We start from the raw sequence: 16,424 nt of genomic DNA on the forward strand, positions 1-16,424 counted from the left end.
ATAGTAGTCTCTCAAGAACAGACTAACTGAGCTCCATTTAAGTGAAAAGGACCTTTTCTTTGACGATGGCTGGCCAGATTGCTGACACAGAAACATAGGGTTTTTCAAAAAATCTTAGAAGGATTCAAAAGACACTTATAGAATCGGGTCAAAATTCAAATTTTCACGATTTTTCAAAAATAGCAGATCTACAAGCTTGCAGCGCGGCACTCGGTGCCGCGCTGTGAGCTTGTATATCTGCTATTTTTCAATAGTTAAAGCATAAAATAATGATACACAATATACCGGTAGTGTACCTCAGTACCTGTTCTAAATGGGTTAAATGTACCTCTCAGCATGCTGAATGCACTCTCACTACTTGGCTGAGGTCCACTGGTGGGCTGTGAGGATACTGTAAGTGGGCCCCCAAAATAATTACTATATCGTTGCTGTCGAACAGTATCCTCTTATCTCCATATTATATGTGTGTGTGTGTGTATGTAATATTGTGCTGGATTAGTCAAAGACCTGCTTTAGGCTCCTATGGAAGATCCAATTATACTTTAATTTGATTTGAATGCTTATAATTATGCCACACAGGACGAAAGCTTGACTTTGGATGGATAGCGCTCAACCAGCCCCATGGCCTCCCCTAAGTAACAAGAAATCTTGTGAAGTAAAATGTCGTTAACCAATCATCAAGGACGATGATACACGAAAGAAGAAGAAGAACATATTACAGACTTGTAAAGTGCCCAATCTGGACCTAACTAATAATAAGCTACATTGGAGACCCCCTGGTCGCCCGCTGCGGTAAATTGCGATCGTATCAATCTCGCTATGAAACATCAGCAGCAGACGTATTTTACAGTGTCGGTTACTTTTCTGTCGGTTACTTTGGTTAAGAAGTAGCAATAACAGGTTAGCCAGCCACATAACAACACAAATAAGGGTTGCTTAACAACAACATCATCTGCTTTGCTACTACTGTGAATGATTAGAGGGTGAACCAATCGCCGAAGACTACCTCTTTGGCAACGTGTGTCAAGTTAGATAAAGAGTTGTTTGTATGGTCCTACTTAACGGTCCTACTCACCACTCTCAGCATTCTCCTTATTATTATTACTAGTAAGACGCCTGAGGGCAACATGTGACCTTGTCCTAAAGGGCGAGGTCGCGCCAATTCTTGGCCATCTGGCCAGTGATGTATATCGGACCAGTTACCCATATATGGAGACCCCTGGTACCCATATATAGAGATCCATGTAATGTATTCAGTTATTCGTTATGAAGTCCTATGACATCTGACATCATACCCTTTTATGCCCATACCGTACATGGAGATGCCTGTCTGTAGAACCAGCTGTTAGTGTGGTATGTGGCCGATGTGGCCTCCATATATGGGCAATTCCCATATGAAGTCCTGTTAGATATGGGCTTAATATTGATGACATCAGGGAACTACATATATGGGCATAAAAGGGATTCTGGTTAGTGTGACATCACAGTGAAGCCAGAGTGTGATGTCAGAGCGGCAAACCCATTCTGTTAAGAGTGGTTCCCCTGATATCACAGTGACATCAGAGCGACAAACCCATAGAACCATACACAAACCCATAGAACCACAGTGTCAGGCGTTATAGACAGAGATACATACGGACAAGCTGTGACCGTTCACATACTAAACTGCGACCTACGGTCACAATTATTGATGTCATCACTACTCACCACTCTCAGCAGCCTCCTCTGCTCCTTGAAGGTGGCGCAGCATCCCAGCACACCCGTTACCATGACGATGGCCCCGGCCAGGATGAGGATGTAGGCGGAGGCGGCGTAGGTCTTGGAGGAGAGCAGGGAGATGTAGTCGCTCTTCTCCACCAGCGTCCACACCCCCACCGCCATCACCACGCCCCCTGCCAACTGACACACCACACAATAACAGTCAGGTTTCTGCATGGGCATCAGGGTCCAGGGCTCCACATTAACTATTTTAACTGTAAAAAAATAGCAGATCTACAAGCTCGCAGCGCGGCACCGAGTGCTGCGCTGCGATCTGCTATTTTTGAAAAATCGTGAAACTTTGTGAATATTTTAACCTGAAGTGTTCTATGTCAGTGGTGCTCAAACTGTTTCATGTCAAGGACCTCCAAAATGATATATATTTGGCCATGGACCGGACCCCATCTTAAAATATTTAGTTTCACGGGCACCCAGAAGCAACATTTGAGTCCAAATGTCCGCTTAAAAATTACATATATTTAAACTTAAAGATTTCCACACATTTTCACGACTTTTCAAAAATAGCAGATCTACAAGCATAATCAAAATAGCATTTCATTCGTTTCATGTTTACTCACTATGTATTAATCTGTATGCACTACTGACTCCTCTGTATAGCCACATTCACAGCTGCCCTGTAACCTGGACGTTGTCTAGACATTAACCGGAGAGGAGCTGTAAGTGTGGACGCAAATGTCAGCCTCGGTAGCACCTGAAATGCAATAATGGACTTTATGCTGCCTGCCATCTCCCTTGAGTTATGTCCTGGTAATATCCAATTCCACCCAAACGGCTATGCTGTATGTGTGAAGAACAGGTGATTGTCCCATGAAATTACATGCTTTAGGCTCCTACACGAAAGAAGAAGAAGAACATATTACAGACTTGTAAAGCGTGTGTGTAGGTGTGGACGCGTTGATGGCGTTTAGGAGAGGATCCTCCCCACTTAAGTTTAGGAGAGAGAGATTCGATCAGTCGATCAAAAACAGGCAGGTTTTTATCAGCGTTTGGGTTGGAAATGTATTATTCATCAATTGAAACTTCTGTGATCAAATGTTTCTTTCCTACTGTGCTGATACAATCGAGATAAAAAGCGTATCTTCATTTCAGACACTCCCTGCTGCGCACTCGTCTAATCTATCTATAAATGCGAGAAGTCTCTGCGTGTCTGTCTGTCTGTGTGTCTGTAATCCGCGTATCTCGAGAACCGTTCGTCCCACCGGCTTCAGATTCGGCACGCGCGTTCCCCGCCGCGGCACGGAGTGCAGTGCCGGGTCTCGACCCGACCCGACGCGCGGTTTTCCCGAACCGGCGCGAAACGTTCGGAATCTCCTTATGCGGGTTGATTGTTGACATCAGGCTGTTCCGGAGGAAATCGGCGAAAGCTCTGACTCATTGTGACATCACTTCATAAAAGGCTCTGACATCACGTACGCCACATGAGTCAACAAAAAATCTCTGAATATCTCCATATATAGCATATATGGGCATAAAATGGACGCAGAATCACAAAGATCTCCATATACGGGCATAAAGGGACACAGACAGACGGATACAGAGATCTCCATAAATGGGCATAAAATGGACGCAAATGGCATATATGGGCATAAAATTTACGCAGAATCACAAAGATCTCCATATACGGGCATAAAGGGACACAGACAGACAGATACAGAGATCTCCATGTATGGGCATGAAATGGACGCAAATAGACAGATATCTCCATATATGGGCATAAAATGGACCCAGAACTATATCTGCAGTGATCTCCATATATGGACATAAAATGGACACTGACAGGCAGACAGACAACAGATATCTCCATATATGGGCATAAATGGACACAGGCAAACAGATGGTCAAAATGGGTCCTATGACAACAGGTATAATGGGGTTTGCATTAAAGGGCGGGGCATTCATTCCCTATTTACATCGTTCCCGAGTTGGCCAGGTCGCCGACTAGACAGCTTCTAGTACATAATAATGACAGATGTTGATGGAAACACACACCGGCTGCAGACAGGCAGCGCATATTTTCCACCGTGCGGCAACGCCTGTAAAATTGGGATCTCCACCTGGAAAGTTTGGGAAGCACTGCTTTAAAGGTATGAGAACTACTGTAACGGATTTAGAAGGCATTGATAGAATCGGCCTCAGGTCTTAATGGAGTAATTCCCCCCAAAAAATGTAATTCTCTTTCTAAATGCATTTGGGTCCACATCCGGAACCAATGGGGGTACATTTATTGTAATCAATTTTTTGTCTTGGGAATGTGACAAAGACCAAAAATATATTATTGAACTCAAGACGTATTCAACAGAAAAAAAGTATTTTGTGGGGTGAACTACTCCTTTAATGGGTTAATGAACTTTTGCAGTTGACCATGAAAATTCAATCTCATCACTTTTCTGAAGAACAGTATTCATATCTTTAGTTTCATGAATACAATAAAATGTACATGTCTAATTTGTCTATCCACCTGGAGTACATGTGTGTGCGATTACATTACCCTGACCGTTTTTTTCCAGGCAGATTACACCTCACAGAGACTTGTTCTCTGTTCTTCTTTCACTGAAAGAGTCCCGAACTCCAGAGGCCAAGGAACAAACTTCAGCCATCCATAATTTAAGGATTTAATTTAAGAGCTCGAAAGAAATGCAGGACCTGATTTAAGAGTTTTCCGTTCATTATTCAAGGCCCAGGTTTCAAAGGCAGGTCATATAAATCAGTAAGAAGTCAAAGGATGAAAGGGAGCTCGCACACAAAAAAAGGCACATCTCCTAATACAGAAGATAATGTACGCTGCAAAAACTTCTAGTCTTGGATCAAAGTTTTAGTGCCGGTACATGATCCAAGATGTGGGTTTTTGGACAGTGACTGCAAATCTTTATTACATTGAAAGAGAGCACTAACATTCTTTACAGGACATCGTTATTTTTTGGAGATGCTATGGACGGTAATAGGTATGACCAAATAATTTACATCCATTGTGATGATAATATCGTTTTGATACAATAGTATATTCGTCACTGTCTGGCCAAAACAACTCCGCGCGACCCGGACTATTGCATTACTGACTATCAGCATATATTATCATCTCTGTCGGTTGGAAACCGAATATATACCAATAACAAAACTGTTACTTTTCAAAAGTATCAGATCTACAAGCTCAAAACATGTCGCTTGACACCTTGTTTCGAGCTTGTAGATCTGATACTTTTGTGTGACGCTATAGTACGATCAAGTAGGGCATTCATTTACAGGGGGAAAAAGGAACAAAAAACATAGTCTACTCAGTGTATGGAGATGAGAGATTTCTGCCAGACAGAAAGGAAAATTCTGTATTTTTTTACTTCATCTCCAGGTCTCCAGAATATGAAGTTTACATCATGGCTCCGTAACCAGCATGATGCTGTAATGATTGCAGCACTGCAGCACAAAGTTGACAGCGCGCCAAGCTAATCAATCTGTCCAATTACAATGGAGAAACGTGCCCTTAGATGTAGAGAGAGACAGAGGAGGAGGCAGAAGCTGTGCCACGGACTCCCATAAGAGAAGATTTGTATAACATCTCAAAACTACTCAAACTTTAAACTCAGAAGTCGTTCATTGAATATTTTTTGAATAGCCCCAAGTATAAAACAGGTTTAAAGTGGTTAAGCTGATTAGGTCATTTTTGTTGTGGACCCCCTGGAACACAACACAAGGACCCCTAGGGGGGTCACTTTGAAAACCACTGGCTTAGTGGCTAGAAAGGCATTTTCTCCCTCCGAAGTGTCCCTGAGCAAGACACCCCCACCCTCCCCAAGATGTTGTCTGTTTTCATTATTTTTAGATGTCTGTCCTACATTTTCAAGTGTAAACTGAGAGCCGGCCACAGCTTAATCACGGATTACAGGCTTATTTATTTTAATGCCTGCTGGACTTCAGTCCAAAGAACTTTCCGCATTTTTTGTCAAGACAGTGTAAAGAGTGCAGCTTCAATGGGATGCACATTGTGGCATGTATGTATTTATTTATCTATGATATGAGCTATAATTTCTTTCTTGGCAGCCACCACCTCAACCTGTAGAGTCCTCCCCAACACTTTTCACTGGAATACCATTTCCACACTGACAAGTTTAGGAGCCATAAGGGGCCTTTATGTTTTGTCATTTTGCCACTGGGTTTAGATTCATGTGGCCTGGGGGCACCTGGTGGCTCAGCCACGTAGTGCACAGTCCATGGCTCCTGGATAGGGCTATAGAGTAGAGCAGCGGAAGTAGTTTACTGGGGTCACTTAAAAATCGCCCATTCATTTTCCCCATAGACTTTTACAAAAAATATTTATAACAATTATGTTAAGCCTCGAACCAAGCCATCCGGGATGGCAGTGAATCATGACCATACAACCTTTGATCCTATGTGAAAACATATTTTAATATTACATTATTTGATATACTACATTTAATAAATACCCTTTGTTTAGCGATTTTCAAAACGTTCTTTTCATAGAAACAAAGGTCTCATGTTCATGATTCACTGCCATCCTCGGTGCCGCACTGTGAGCTTGTATATCTGCTATTTTTCAATAGTTAAAGCATGAAATAATTCCAGGTCTTAATGGGTTAAGAAAAAGCGAAAGAAAACAAAACAAATGGCTTTTCTCACCGACACATCTCGGGGGAAATAAGAGCCAGGCCGAGAGGCTCGGAGGCTTGGATTTAGGGTTGTAAAACATTCATACGGTTGGTGCATCTGGAAACCGCCTCGGAGAAGAGCGAAGGATTGTTTGTCAGCCAATTTGAGACTATATTATATTAAACGCTTTGGTAGGCATGGCATAATTGTCTTGTAACAAAAGCAGAGCAACAGATGGGTTGAAGAAGTACTGCAATTTTGTTTTTTTAACTAGCAATACCACAATGTCGCCATAGCTGTGATTGTTTAGGGAGCCCACCTGGGGAACCGTCCAGAGCCCCTGGTTGTCCCTGGTTCGATTCCAGGCCAGGGTAGAAATTGTGGTTGTGTGTCCCTGAGCAAGACTCTTAACCCCTTATTGCTCACACGCTCCTTGTGGGAAGCGAATCAGCTGGGTTTGGCTGAAAATACTGAATTTCCCTCGCGGGAGGGGTAGGTAACTATTATTAATGTTTTACTTGAGTAAAAGTACAAATGTACTGTTATCAAAATGTACTTATAGGTAAAAGTACTCATTATGCAGAATGCCCCATTTCAAAGGTTTTCCATTATCAAAACTAGCTTTTTTCTACGGACCCCAACTAAAGAAAGGTCATCGCGGATAAAAATTAGTTTTCGTTTTTTTCTTTTGTTTACATCATGGTCACATGTCGTGCATTCCGTGGGCTGGCGAAATAAGGTAAAAAGAAACACTGAAAAACCCTGGCAGAGGCGGATGAATGAATTAATTTATACCTGGCAGTCACAGTACCTGAGTAAATGTACTTAGTTACTTCCCACCACTCAGGGACGTGCAGAGAATGTTAGAGAGGCAGGGGTTTAAATTTCGAAAAGGGCCTCTTGTTGAAAATATCGAAAATAGCCGACAAAATAGCTCACAAAGCGCCACAGCGCTACGCGTTGTGAGCTTGGAGGTCGGCTATTTTCGGTGCTTGACCCCACACTGAACTAAGCATAATCAAGTGAATACTGGAGATGTCGTGTAACAGCATGGATTTCTACACAGAGAGGGCAATTCTTTCAACATAAGATGCTGCATTCAAGTTCAGGAGAGTTTGGACAAGGCAATTCTCTTGAAAGCTGCCAAAAGCACGCTGCCAATCAAAGTGACAACTGGCCAATCGCAGCGCATGTTTTCCGGGACTTCAATGGTGACTCCACGCCTGCAGCCATACAGTCTTGTACAAATTGCCTATCCTCCAAGACGCACGCCCCAGTACCTTTTTATGTCTATGCCAGTGGCGTCAGTTCAGAAAAGGCTAAGGTATGGCAACATGACTGGTGTCTTGCACGCGCCAGTCATGTTGCCATCAGGCAACAGCAACAGGCATGATACATTTATTTTAAGAAGTACATTCTATTTTTCCCCCCGTTTTCTACGGTTTCTTGGGCTGGATATGGCAGCCTGGAATGGTTGTTCAAGTGCAGCTAAACTTGGCATGTTACTGTAGTAAACGTGCCACAATTAACAATAATGCATTGCACCTGTGCAGCTGACCTGCGGAACCTGGGAATATACCATTTTGTCAAGATGGGGAGAATACAAGTGTGGAGAATATAGACCTAATTATAATACCTTGTTAAAGTGACCATTTTGTAAAATGTTGCATTTGTAGTTATTTTACTGCAATTTAACAACATAATAACCAGAACAGATGGACAAAGAGACATTCATGGATTTATATTTAAAAGTAGCTTTTGTTTTCCACCTGGACCCAGGGTATGGCAGCTGCATACCCCTGCCATACCCAATTGACGCCCCTGGTCTATGCACGTGCCTGCCGCCACTGTTGTGTGCTGTGCAGAGTGTGAACCCAAGAGGGCGATAGCAAGAGGGTGCAAAAGACCTGTACTTCCCGTTTCTGTGTGACGTAGGTAGATACCTTTTTAGGAGGCGGAAGCATGTTTGGAGTCTATTCATTTACAATGGGAGAGCTAAAGTGAACACAGAGCAAAATAATAGTTCAGAAGCTATAGTCACTGAACTAAATATTGGACCAGATCATCACAAGCCATATAATATTAACAAAATTGTCATACTAAAGTGGCTTTTTTCAGCGACACAACAACTGAGAAAATCAACTTTATTATTGCTCTTTAGCTGTCCCAGCAACACACTCTCGCGGGATCTATAGCACCAGTAAACAGGACGTGCGCGAGATTTGCCGTCAGAGCCGGCGCCCACTTAGGATTTGTGTACCATGTCGCACTCTAGTGGATCCAATGAGGATGAGCTATCTTCATTAATTAAATATCTTTGTGTGAACTTACCCAGAACAGGAAGTTGAAAGTGAACAGGAGGTATTTCAGGCAGATGGTTCCACATGTCTCCTTCTTCTCATCGTAGGCCCCCATGATGATGCTGGGGAACAAACAAACAAACAAACATTTCACATTTAGGGCTGTCACAGTTATGAAATGTTATACTTGACGATCGATTGTCACTCAACTAATCCAGATTAACGATTTAATTGAACGGTGTACATCAGGGTTCCCCAATAGGCGGCCCGCGGGCCGCAAAAGGCCCGCGGGGGGCTACTGTCTGGCCCACACCAACCCCAGTAATAATGGTGATATAAGAGCAACAACAACACTAGTATATCGTCGTTGTCGGGTGGAAATCTCGTATCTCCAAATGTGTACGTTCTTTCGCAAATCATACAAGGCCGTCGCACAAAAGTAGTGAAAACAGCAGATCTACAAGCACACAACGCCTCGCACCGCGAGGCGTTGTGTGCTTGTAGATCGGCTTTTTTCACTAGTTAAATCATTTTTAAAATGATAAATTCAAAACGAACGGTTTTGGACATACAAGATTTTCACCCGACAACGACGAAAACTGTCGCTGGAGTAGTGGGAAATCCACCGTCGCCCCCTGCAATGTTGTGGCCCTCGTCTTGGTACCCTAGACATAATTCGGCCCTTGGGGAAAACTAATTGGGGAACCCTGGTGTACATTATTGGAACATTATGAATAAATTGTGAAACAAAGGTTACACATGGGCAAATAACTCATATAACACATATTTGATACGATATTTCATACTGCCCCCCCAAAAAAGAAAACACGAATAGTGGGAGCAGAACGTCAAAATGTTAGAAAATAATGTTTAACATGGAAATTATTATGACAAATATTTATCTCAAATATTAGGCGAATAGGCAATCGTATAATAATTGTGACAGGCCTATTCCCATTTTCACTTCTTTGTGTTCATGATAGTTTGATGTGATGCCAATTCATTTAATCATTCATATTAGTTTGGTTTTGTGCACTGCACCAGTCTAGGACAGAGGTCCCCAAGCTCTTTCTGCAATGACCTAACTAACAATATTGATGAGTTCTTGTCGCGACCGAACCTCATGCAGTATTTATTCTTGATAATTAACAGACAATTAATAGCTTGACTGCTGACAACAGCCATGTTTTAGTAATTAACCAATTTAAAACCGGCATCCCTGTTTCAGGCATGTCACTATAAGCCGAAATATTTCCAAATATTTCCAAATAATTTAAAGAAACTTCAGACATATTGAAAATAGCTGATCTACAATCTTGTGTTGTGTTGATAAATTGTCAATTATTAAATGTAGTATATAGGGCTTAAGTGTGGTTAAAAGCTAATGACAGGGAGAAAGCATTTTTACCTAAAAAGAAAAGACAAAGTGAGTTTTTTCAGTTATGCAGAGTAAAGTTCCCACAGTAACGTATTGCAATCAACTGCTATGCCACGCATGACATGTTTGTTTTGGTTTGTGGTCAAAACAGTGGGTGAATCTTCAAATCACTGGCAACCAAGCGTTGCCAGCGTTATAAAAGCATCAAGTCTGTGATGAACAGTATCACAGTCTGTGTTAATCATTTAAGCGACTTACTGTGGAAATATATACAAGCCCAGAGTAAAAATGAAACAATGATTGTCAGGTCTTTACAGAACTCAAAGGATAATGAACACTGTTGAACCACTGTGTGTAAATCAGGGGTCTTCAACAGGGGGTCCGGGACCCCTAGGGGGGGTCCTCAGAGTTATTACAGGGGGGCCGCCAAATCTTTGTGTGACAGGATCATTCTTTTTTATGAACAACTTGAACCCTCGCGTCCCTATTCTGAGGAGAACTTTAGACAAAAATAGCAGATCTACAAGCTCTCAACGCCTCGCGCTGCGAGGCGTTGAGAGCTTGTAGATCGGCAATTTTTTTGGCAAATAGGTTTGGTGTAGTAGAGGGTAAATAAAAAGCAGACCAAGTACAATTTAAATGGTAAAATGTCTGGAAAAACACATGCGACACAAATCCAACTTAGACTGATGACAAAGCTGTCAAACAAGTCTACGAATCTATCTATGAAATCAATGAAAATCTGCGACAACTTATTGTCAATCAATTGTATGCAATATGTAGTAGGGGGTCCCTGCTTTATCTCCCTCTCAGTTAAGGGGTCCTTGGCCTGAAAACGTTGAAGACCCTGGTGTAAATGTATGTTGTAAATACCCAACACAGGGAGTGCCATCAGTTCCTAACATGGGCCTGGCTGGCGCAAATATGGCCATACGTCAGTGAGAGTTTGTCCGAGCACCCACATCACCACCCAACCACGTGGATCACGTTTAACGTAGCTGTTGAAACATGTCACCAGCTTATGACTCAGGTTCACAGTCTGGCATAAAGGACGATACTCAGACATCTGTGTCTAAGATCAGATATTTCAGGGAAATAAACTAACGCCCTCTGGGTGTAAAGAAAGACATGAGATCACATAGTCAGTGTGAGTCAAAGGGCCATGTGTTGTATTATGTATTATGTTGCTGTACATGTTTATTCAGAGGAATACATGACTTAGCATAAGTAGGAGATCGCTGTGCCAACGGCTTGGAATGTTAAGCAGTGGCTTCACTAACGTCTGGCACACACGCACGCACGCACGCGCGCGCACACACACACACACACACACACACACACACACACACACACACACACACACACACACACACACACACACACACTCAACCCAGGGGGTATTTCATGCAGTGTGTCGTTGTTGTCGGGTAGAAACCTTGTATGTCCAAACCGTTCGTTTTGTAATTATGATTTTAAAGATGATTTAAACTAGTGAAGATAGTCGATCTACAAGCACACAACGCCTCGCAACGCGAGGCGTTGTGTGCTTGTAGATCTGCTATTTTCACTAGTTTTGTGCAACAGCCTTGTATGATGAAGCAGGGCTTTACTTTACGAAAAAACATACACATTTGAAACTTGGAGATACGAGGTTTCTGCCCGACAGTGACGATGTTTCTTAAACACTGAGAATGATAGTTAAACCACTTTAAACCCTATCTACGGTATATACAGTACAGTATACTTAGAGTGGTTGACTGGGCCTGCCCTAGGGCTCTGCAGGAGTCTAGCTCTGTGTGTCTGTCTGTGTCTGGAGCTAATCGCACAAAGCCCCGAACCTGTCTGTCAGCAGCACCAAATGAATGAAAATCTTCACATAGGCTACTGTGTGTTTTATCATTTGTATAATGGAAGTCAGTGGGACTCTGATGAGGCCGAAAGCATTGCCTAGCTAGCCTACATTTGGAGATATCTGTCGGATGGAAACCTCAGGATTCAATCACATTTAGAGCTTGTAGATCTGCGACTTGTGATGCGTTCGTGTGATGCTGTTGTAAGATCACGGAGGGTGTTCATTTTTTTACACAAGAAGGTAAAACATATGGAGAGGTCTCTGCCCGACAGCGACGAGGTGTCAGAGATGACTTATCTATGTAGCCTGAGATTCACATTGGAGCCACGCCGTTCCCATGTGGATCAACATACAGTAACCCCATGTCTTTTTCCTGTGTGTGTGTGTGTGTGTGTGTGTGTGTGTGTGTGTGTGTGTGTGTGTGTGTGTGTGTGTGTGTGTGTGTGTGTGTGTGTGTGTGTGCGCGTGTGTGTGTGGGTGTGGGTGTGTGGGTGTGGGTGGGGGTGTGTGTGTGTGTGTGTGGGTGGGTGGGGGTTAGATGTTAGCCAAAGGCCTTTAGAACGTCGATCTTAAACTCAATTTATCTATAATCCTCTCTTGCTGGCAGGAGTTTACATCTGGCTTCACACTGATGAAGTAACACACACTCAGTGTGTTGTAGAATGTATCATACACAGGTATAAATATGTACTATATTATGTGTATGCATGGAGCCTAACGTAAATAAGGTAGGCCTATGTATTGTGTGAATTATGACGTAATTTAATGACGACATGCACCCTATGGCGTTTCTATTCTGGAGTGACGTTTTGGCACAACATAGCAGGTCAACAAGCTCACAACGTGTCGCAACGCAGCGGCGCTGTGAGCTTGTAGATCTGTGAAGAGATAGATCACGCCTGGGGGAGTCTGGTCAACTAAGAGAGAGGGGGGGGGGGAGTACTACTGTAGGGATCAGATTTCAGAATAAACAATGGCTAAAACATTTTAATTTGTGGGTACAGTAGATTAACTGAGCTCTCAGAACATAAGGTGGTAGCCAGGGTTGCCAGATTTCGTGAGAGAAATAGGCAACCAGGTCTTTGAAAACAAGGCCAGAAGAAGCGACTATAATAGGCCACATGAGCACTTCGCTATTTTCTATAAAAAACATATTGAAAATAATTTGGGGATCCTGGATTTGAAAATGTTTGAGAACCGATGGTTTAAAAAAGAAACATTAAGAAACAAGCCCCAAATAAGCAACTACACTTTAGAAACAAGCCTAAAATAAATAATCAATATGAATTATTTACAAGCAGCTTTACAGTAAAACAAGCCCAAAGTCGCTTATAATAAGCACACATCATGGCAACAGTGATAGCAGACCCCTTTCCTCTCCTTTCTACCATGTCTACCCTGTCCTGTCTGTCCTGTTCAGACTCGCCCGCTCAGGTCTCTTACCTTATCAAATTCTAACCTTTGTACCCTCTGTTCCGCTCCTTCCCACACACACACACACACACACACACACACACACACACACACACACACACACACACACACACACACACACACACACACACACACACACACACACACACACACACGTAGGTCGTACCAGGTATCAGGGGCGTCACAAGGGGGGGGTAGTGGGACTGAGTTACTAGGGGCCCTGGTGGAGGGGCCTTAATTATTTTATACTTTAGCTATTGAAAAATAGCATACAAGCTCACAGCACGGCAAGCTTGTAGATCTGCTATTTTTTAAAAGCTGTGAAAATGTATGCAAATCTTTGAATATAAGCCTTGTACGCTTGTAGATCTGTTGTTTTCACTAGTTACGGAACTCTCTTTTTGATCTCGAATGGAAACGTTTGGAACGACCGCTCTAAACACAAGAACACAATATTAACATAAATACAAATAAAAATGGGTGGTTGTACTTGTCTCAGAATCCACAAGGCACACCTGGTCTTGTCTCAGGGCACAGCGTGGGTCTCCTTGGCACGCCGGTGTGTCTTGGCACACCGTTTGGGAACAACCGCTGCGTGGTACCACCAGACTGTGGTGCTTCTATTACCGCCCAGAATATTCCATTCCGTCATGGGCTATCATTTCATTTCTACAGCTGCCCGTAAACGGAAAAGGATCCGCCTTCGGTATTTTGGGGGACGATGAGTTTTGATGAGCTCACCGTCCTTATTGGGTTTGTTTGTGCGTATCAGAAATGGTCTGCCTTGTGGGAGAAAACAAACATAACATAGACATAAATCTGCATGATTCAATCAGTGCTAATCAAAATGAATCATAAATCAGATTAATTTCATCAGGGCAAAAAATGAAAGAAATTGGCCCCGAAGAACGACCGCGGCTGGTCATAACATGTCGGAGCCAGAATGAGTTTTGGGTTACAGTGGTGCCGCGGACGATAATGTGAACGACTGTAGTTACTAGGGATCACCAATATGTACGTACAGCCAGGCCTGGAATTTCGTCATTTTTAGGGGCAAGGCCACTTGGCCTTTGGTGTTGCCAGGGCAGGAAGGCCATCAAATAAAACAAGATTTTAGTCTATTGAAATAATTGAATTTAAGGGTGAAGGATGATTTTAAATGTAATATGTCTGCTGTGAAATAAATAAATTGGTATTTACAATCTAATCCATGCTCAGCCCTGCACCAATCAAAGATGCTTTTAAAAAATGTGGACTCAACAAAAGACACTGGTCTACATGACAAGAAAGATACACTGGTGTCTACATTGACAAGACAGAGACAGAGGAGAAAGTGGTATAGTCAGCTGGGGCATTAAGGCCACTGTGGCCTCAGGTCATGCCATTGGTTTGAGGGGCACAAGGCCAAACTGAGGGGCAACGACGGCCATGGCCTTCATGGCCTCCCTGAAATTCCTGCCCTGCGTACAAGGATAAATGTGTCCGGGTCAAAGACCTGTCTTGTGCGTGGCAAAATTTTGGATTTTCTTTTTTACACACCATGATAATGTTCTTATTTTTATCATAACACCCCAATAATGACTTAATATCAAGCCTCCTGGTTTTCTTCAGAATATGTATGACATCACTGATTTACTACGACACTATTGGCACATGTGAAACTGTGCAGATGGAACCAAATGGACACGTAAGGGTCCATTTGGTTTCATTTGTACACTCTCAGAGTTACAGACCTGTTATGGTCATTCAGGGCTAGCTTTTTATGTGTTTCTGGTAATATTATTGTCCGCTCAAAATAAAATGTTGACAGAAATGTTCACCAAAAGCAGCATGGCGATGAGCCCTGGTAGTTACATGTGGTCCTGGTTCCAATATAAAGGGGATTTCATGGCCATCTGGTCTGTAATGGTTCTAGATGGCCCACTCAATGTCCAGAAGAACGGAGAATCAATACGACCATCTAGGAATGTTTACTTATTTATTGGTATGGATTTATGCTATGCCCTTGATATCAATGGAGAGTAATTTGCTGCATGCCAGACTCCTTGAGCTCTTCGGTAGTAGGCCTATATACCATAAATCATTACAGAGATATAATAAAAAGAAAAAACAGACAACATTAATACAGGGTGATATGATGAAACCTCATAAGTCTTTTCAGGTCCAGGATTCAAATTCAAAAATAGCAAAAGTAGGGAAATAAATGAATGAATTATCAAGCTAATAAATTGAAGGTTAATTACATTAACTAAATTGAAATGTGTTGTGTGTACGCATGCCTGTGTACGCATGCGTGTGCAGTCTGTGTACGCATGCGTGTGCAGTCTGTGCACGCGAGACTGAGTGTGCGTGCATGCGCGTCGTGTATGTGTGTGTGTGTGTGTGTGTGTGTGTGTGTGTGTGTGCGTGTGTGTGTGTGTGTGTGTGTGTGTGTGTGTGTGTGTGTGTGTGTGTGTGTGTGTGTGTGTGTGTGTGTGTGTGTGCCTACATTGGGTGTGTGTTTAAGATGCTCTGTGTCTGCTGACCATCTGCTGTGAGGGTGCTTTTAGTGTAGGCCTGTCAATTCAATTCAAACAAGGCTTTATTGACACGACTGTTTAGGTCTTGACAAAGCACAGCTGAGTTAAGAAGACAAGCAACACGCTGATTAAACAAAGGGACATTTCCCACCACAACACCAAAAGATAACCAGTTGACACAAGTTTAATGAAAACCACACACACACGCACGCACGCACACACACGCACACACACGCACAACACACACACACACACACACACACACACACACACACACACACACACACACACACACACACACACACACACACACACACACACACACACACACACACTTAACAGTCTTTAGGGTACAGTCACACTAAGCTTTAATTCTACCTTTGAGGGTATTTTGCCAATGCATTTCAGTGGGAGTGGCTTTTTGCAGAAATCCTCAAATTTACATTGAAATGCATTGGCAAAATCCACCCTCATAGGTAGAATAAAAATGTGGTGTGACCGTGCCACTTAGAGCTGTCTGTTACCTAGTAGTAATTGTATGTGATTGTATTTTCGCTGTAAAT

General features: G+C 42.7%; 1 protein-coding gene across 1 annotated transcript in view; it reads right to left on the reverse strand.

The window, feature by feature from the left end:
- LOC308288441 (CD151 antigen-like) overlaps positions 1-16,424 on the reverse strand; it is a 34,769-nt gene that overhangs the window by 14,725 nt on the left and 3,620 nt on the right. The window contains exons 2-3 of the mRNA XM_080729875.1: positions 8,710-8,800; positions 1,708-1,899 (exon numbers count right to left, since the gene is read on the reverse strand). Of these exons, the coding sequence (XP_080586001.1) occupies positions 1,708-1,899; positions 8,710-8,793 (276 nt within the window). The 5' untranslated portion in view covers positions 8,794-8,800. The remainder of the gene's footprint in view (positions 1-1,707; positions 1,900-8,709; positions 8,801-16,424) is intronic.

This window comes from Nannobrachium achirus (assembly GCF_963921795.1).
Source record: "Nannobrachium achirus genome assembly, chromosome: 7".
Classification (NCBI taxonomy): domain Eukaryota; kingdom Metazoa; phylum Chordata; class Actinopteri; order Myctophiformes; family Myctophidae; genus Nannobrachium; species Nannobrachium achirus.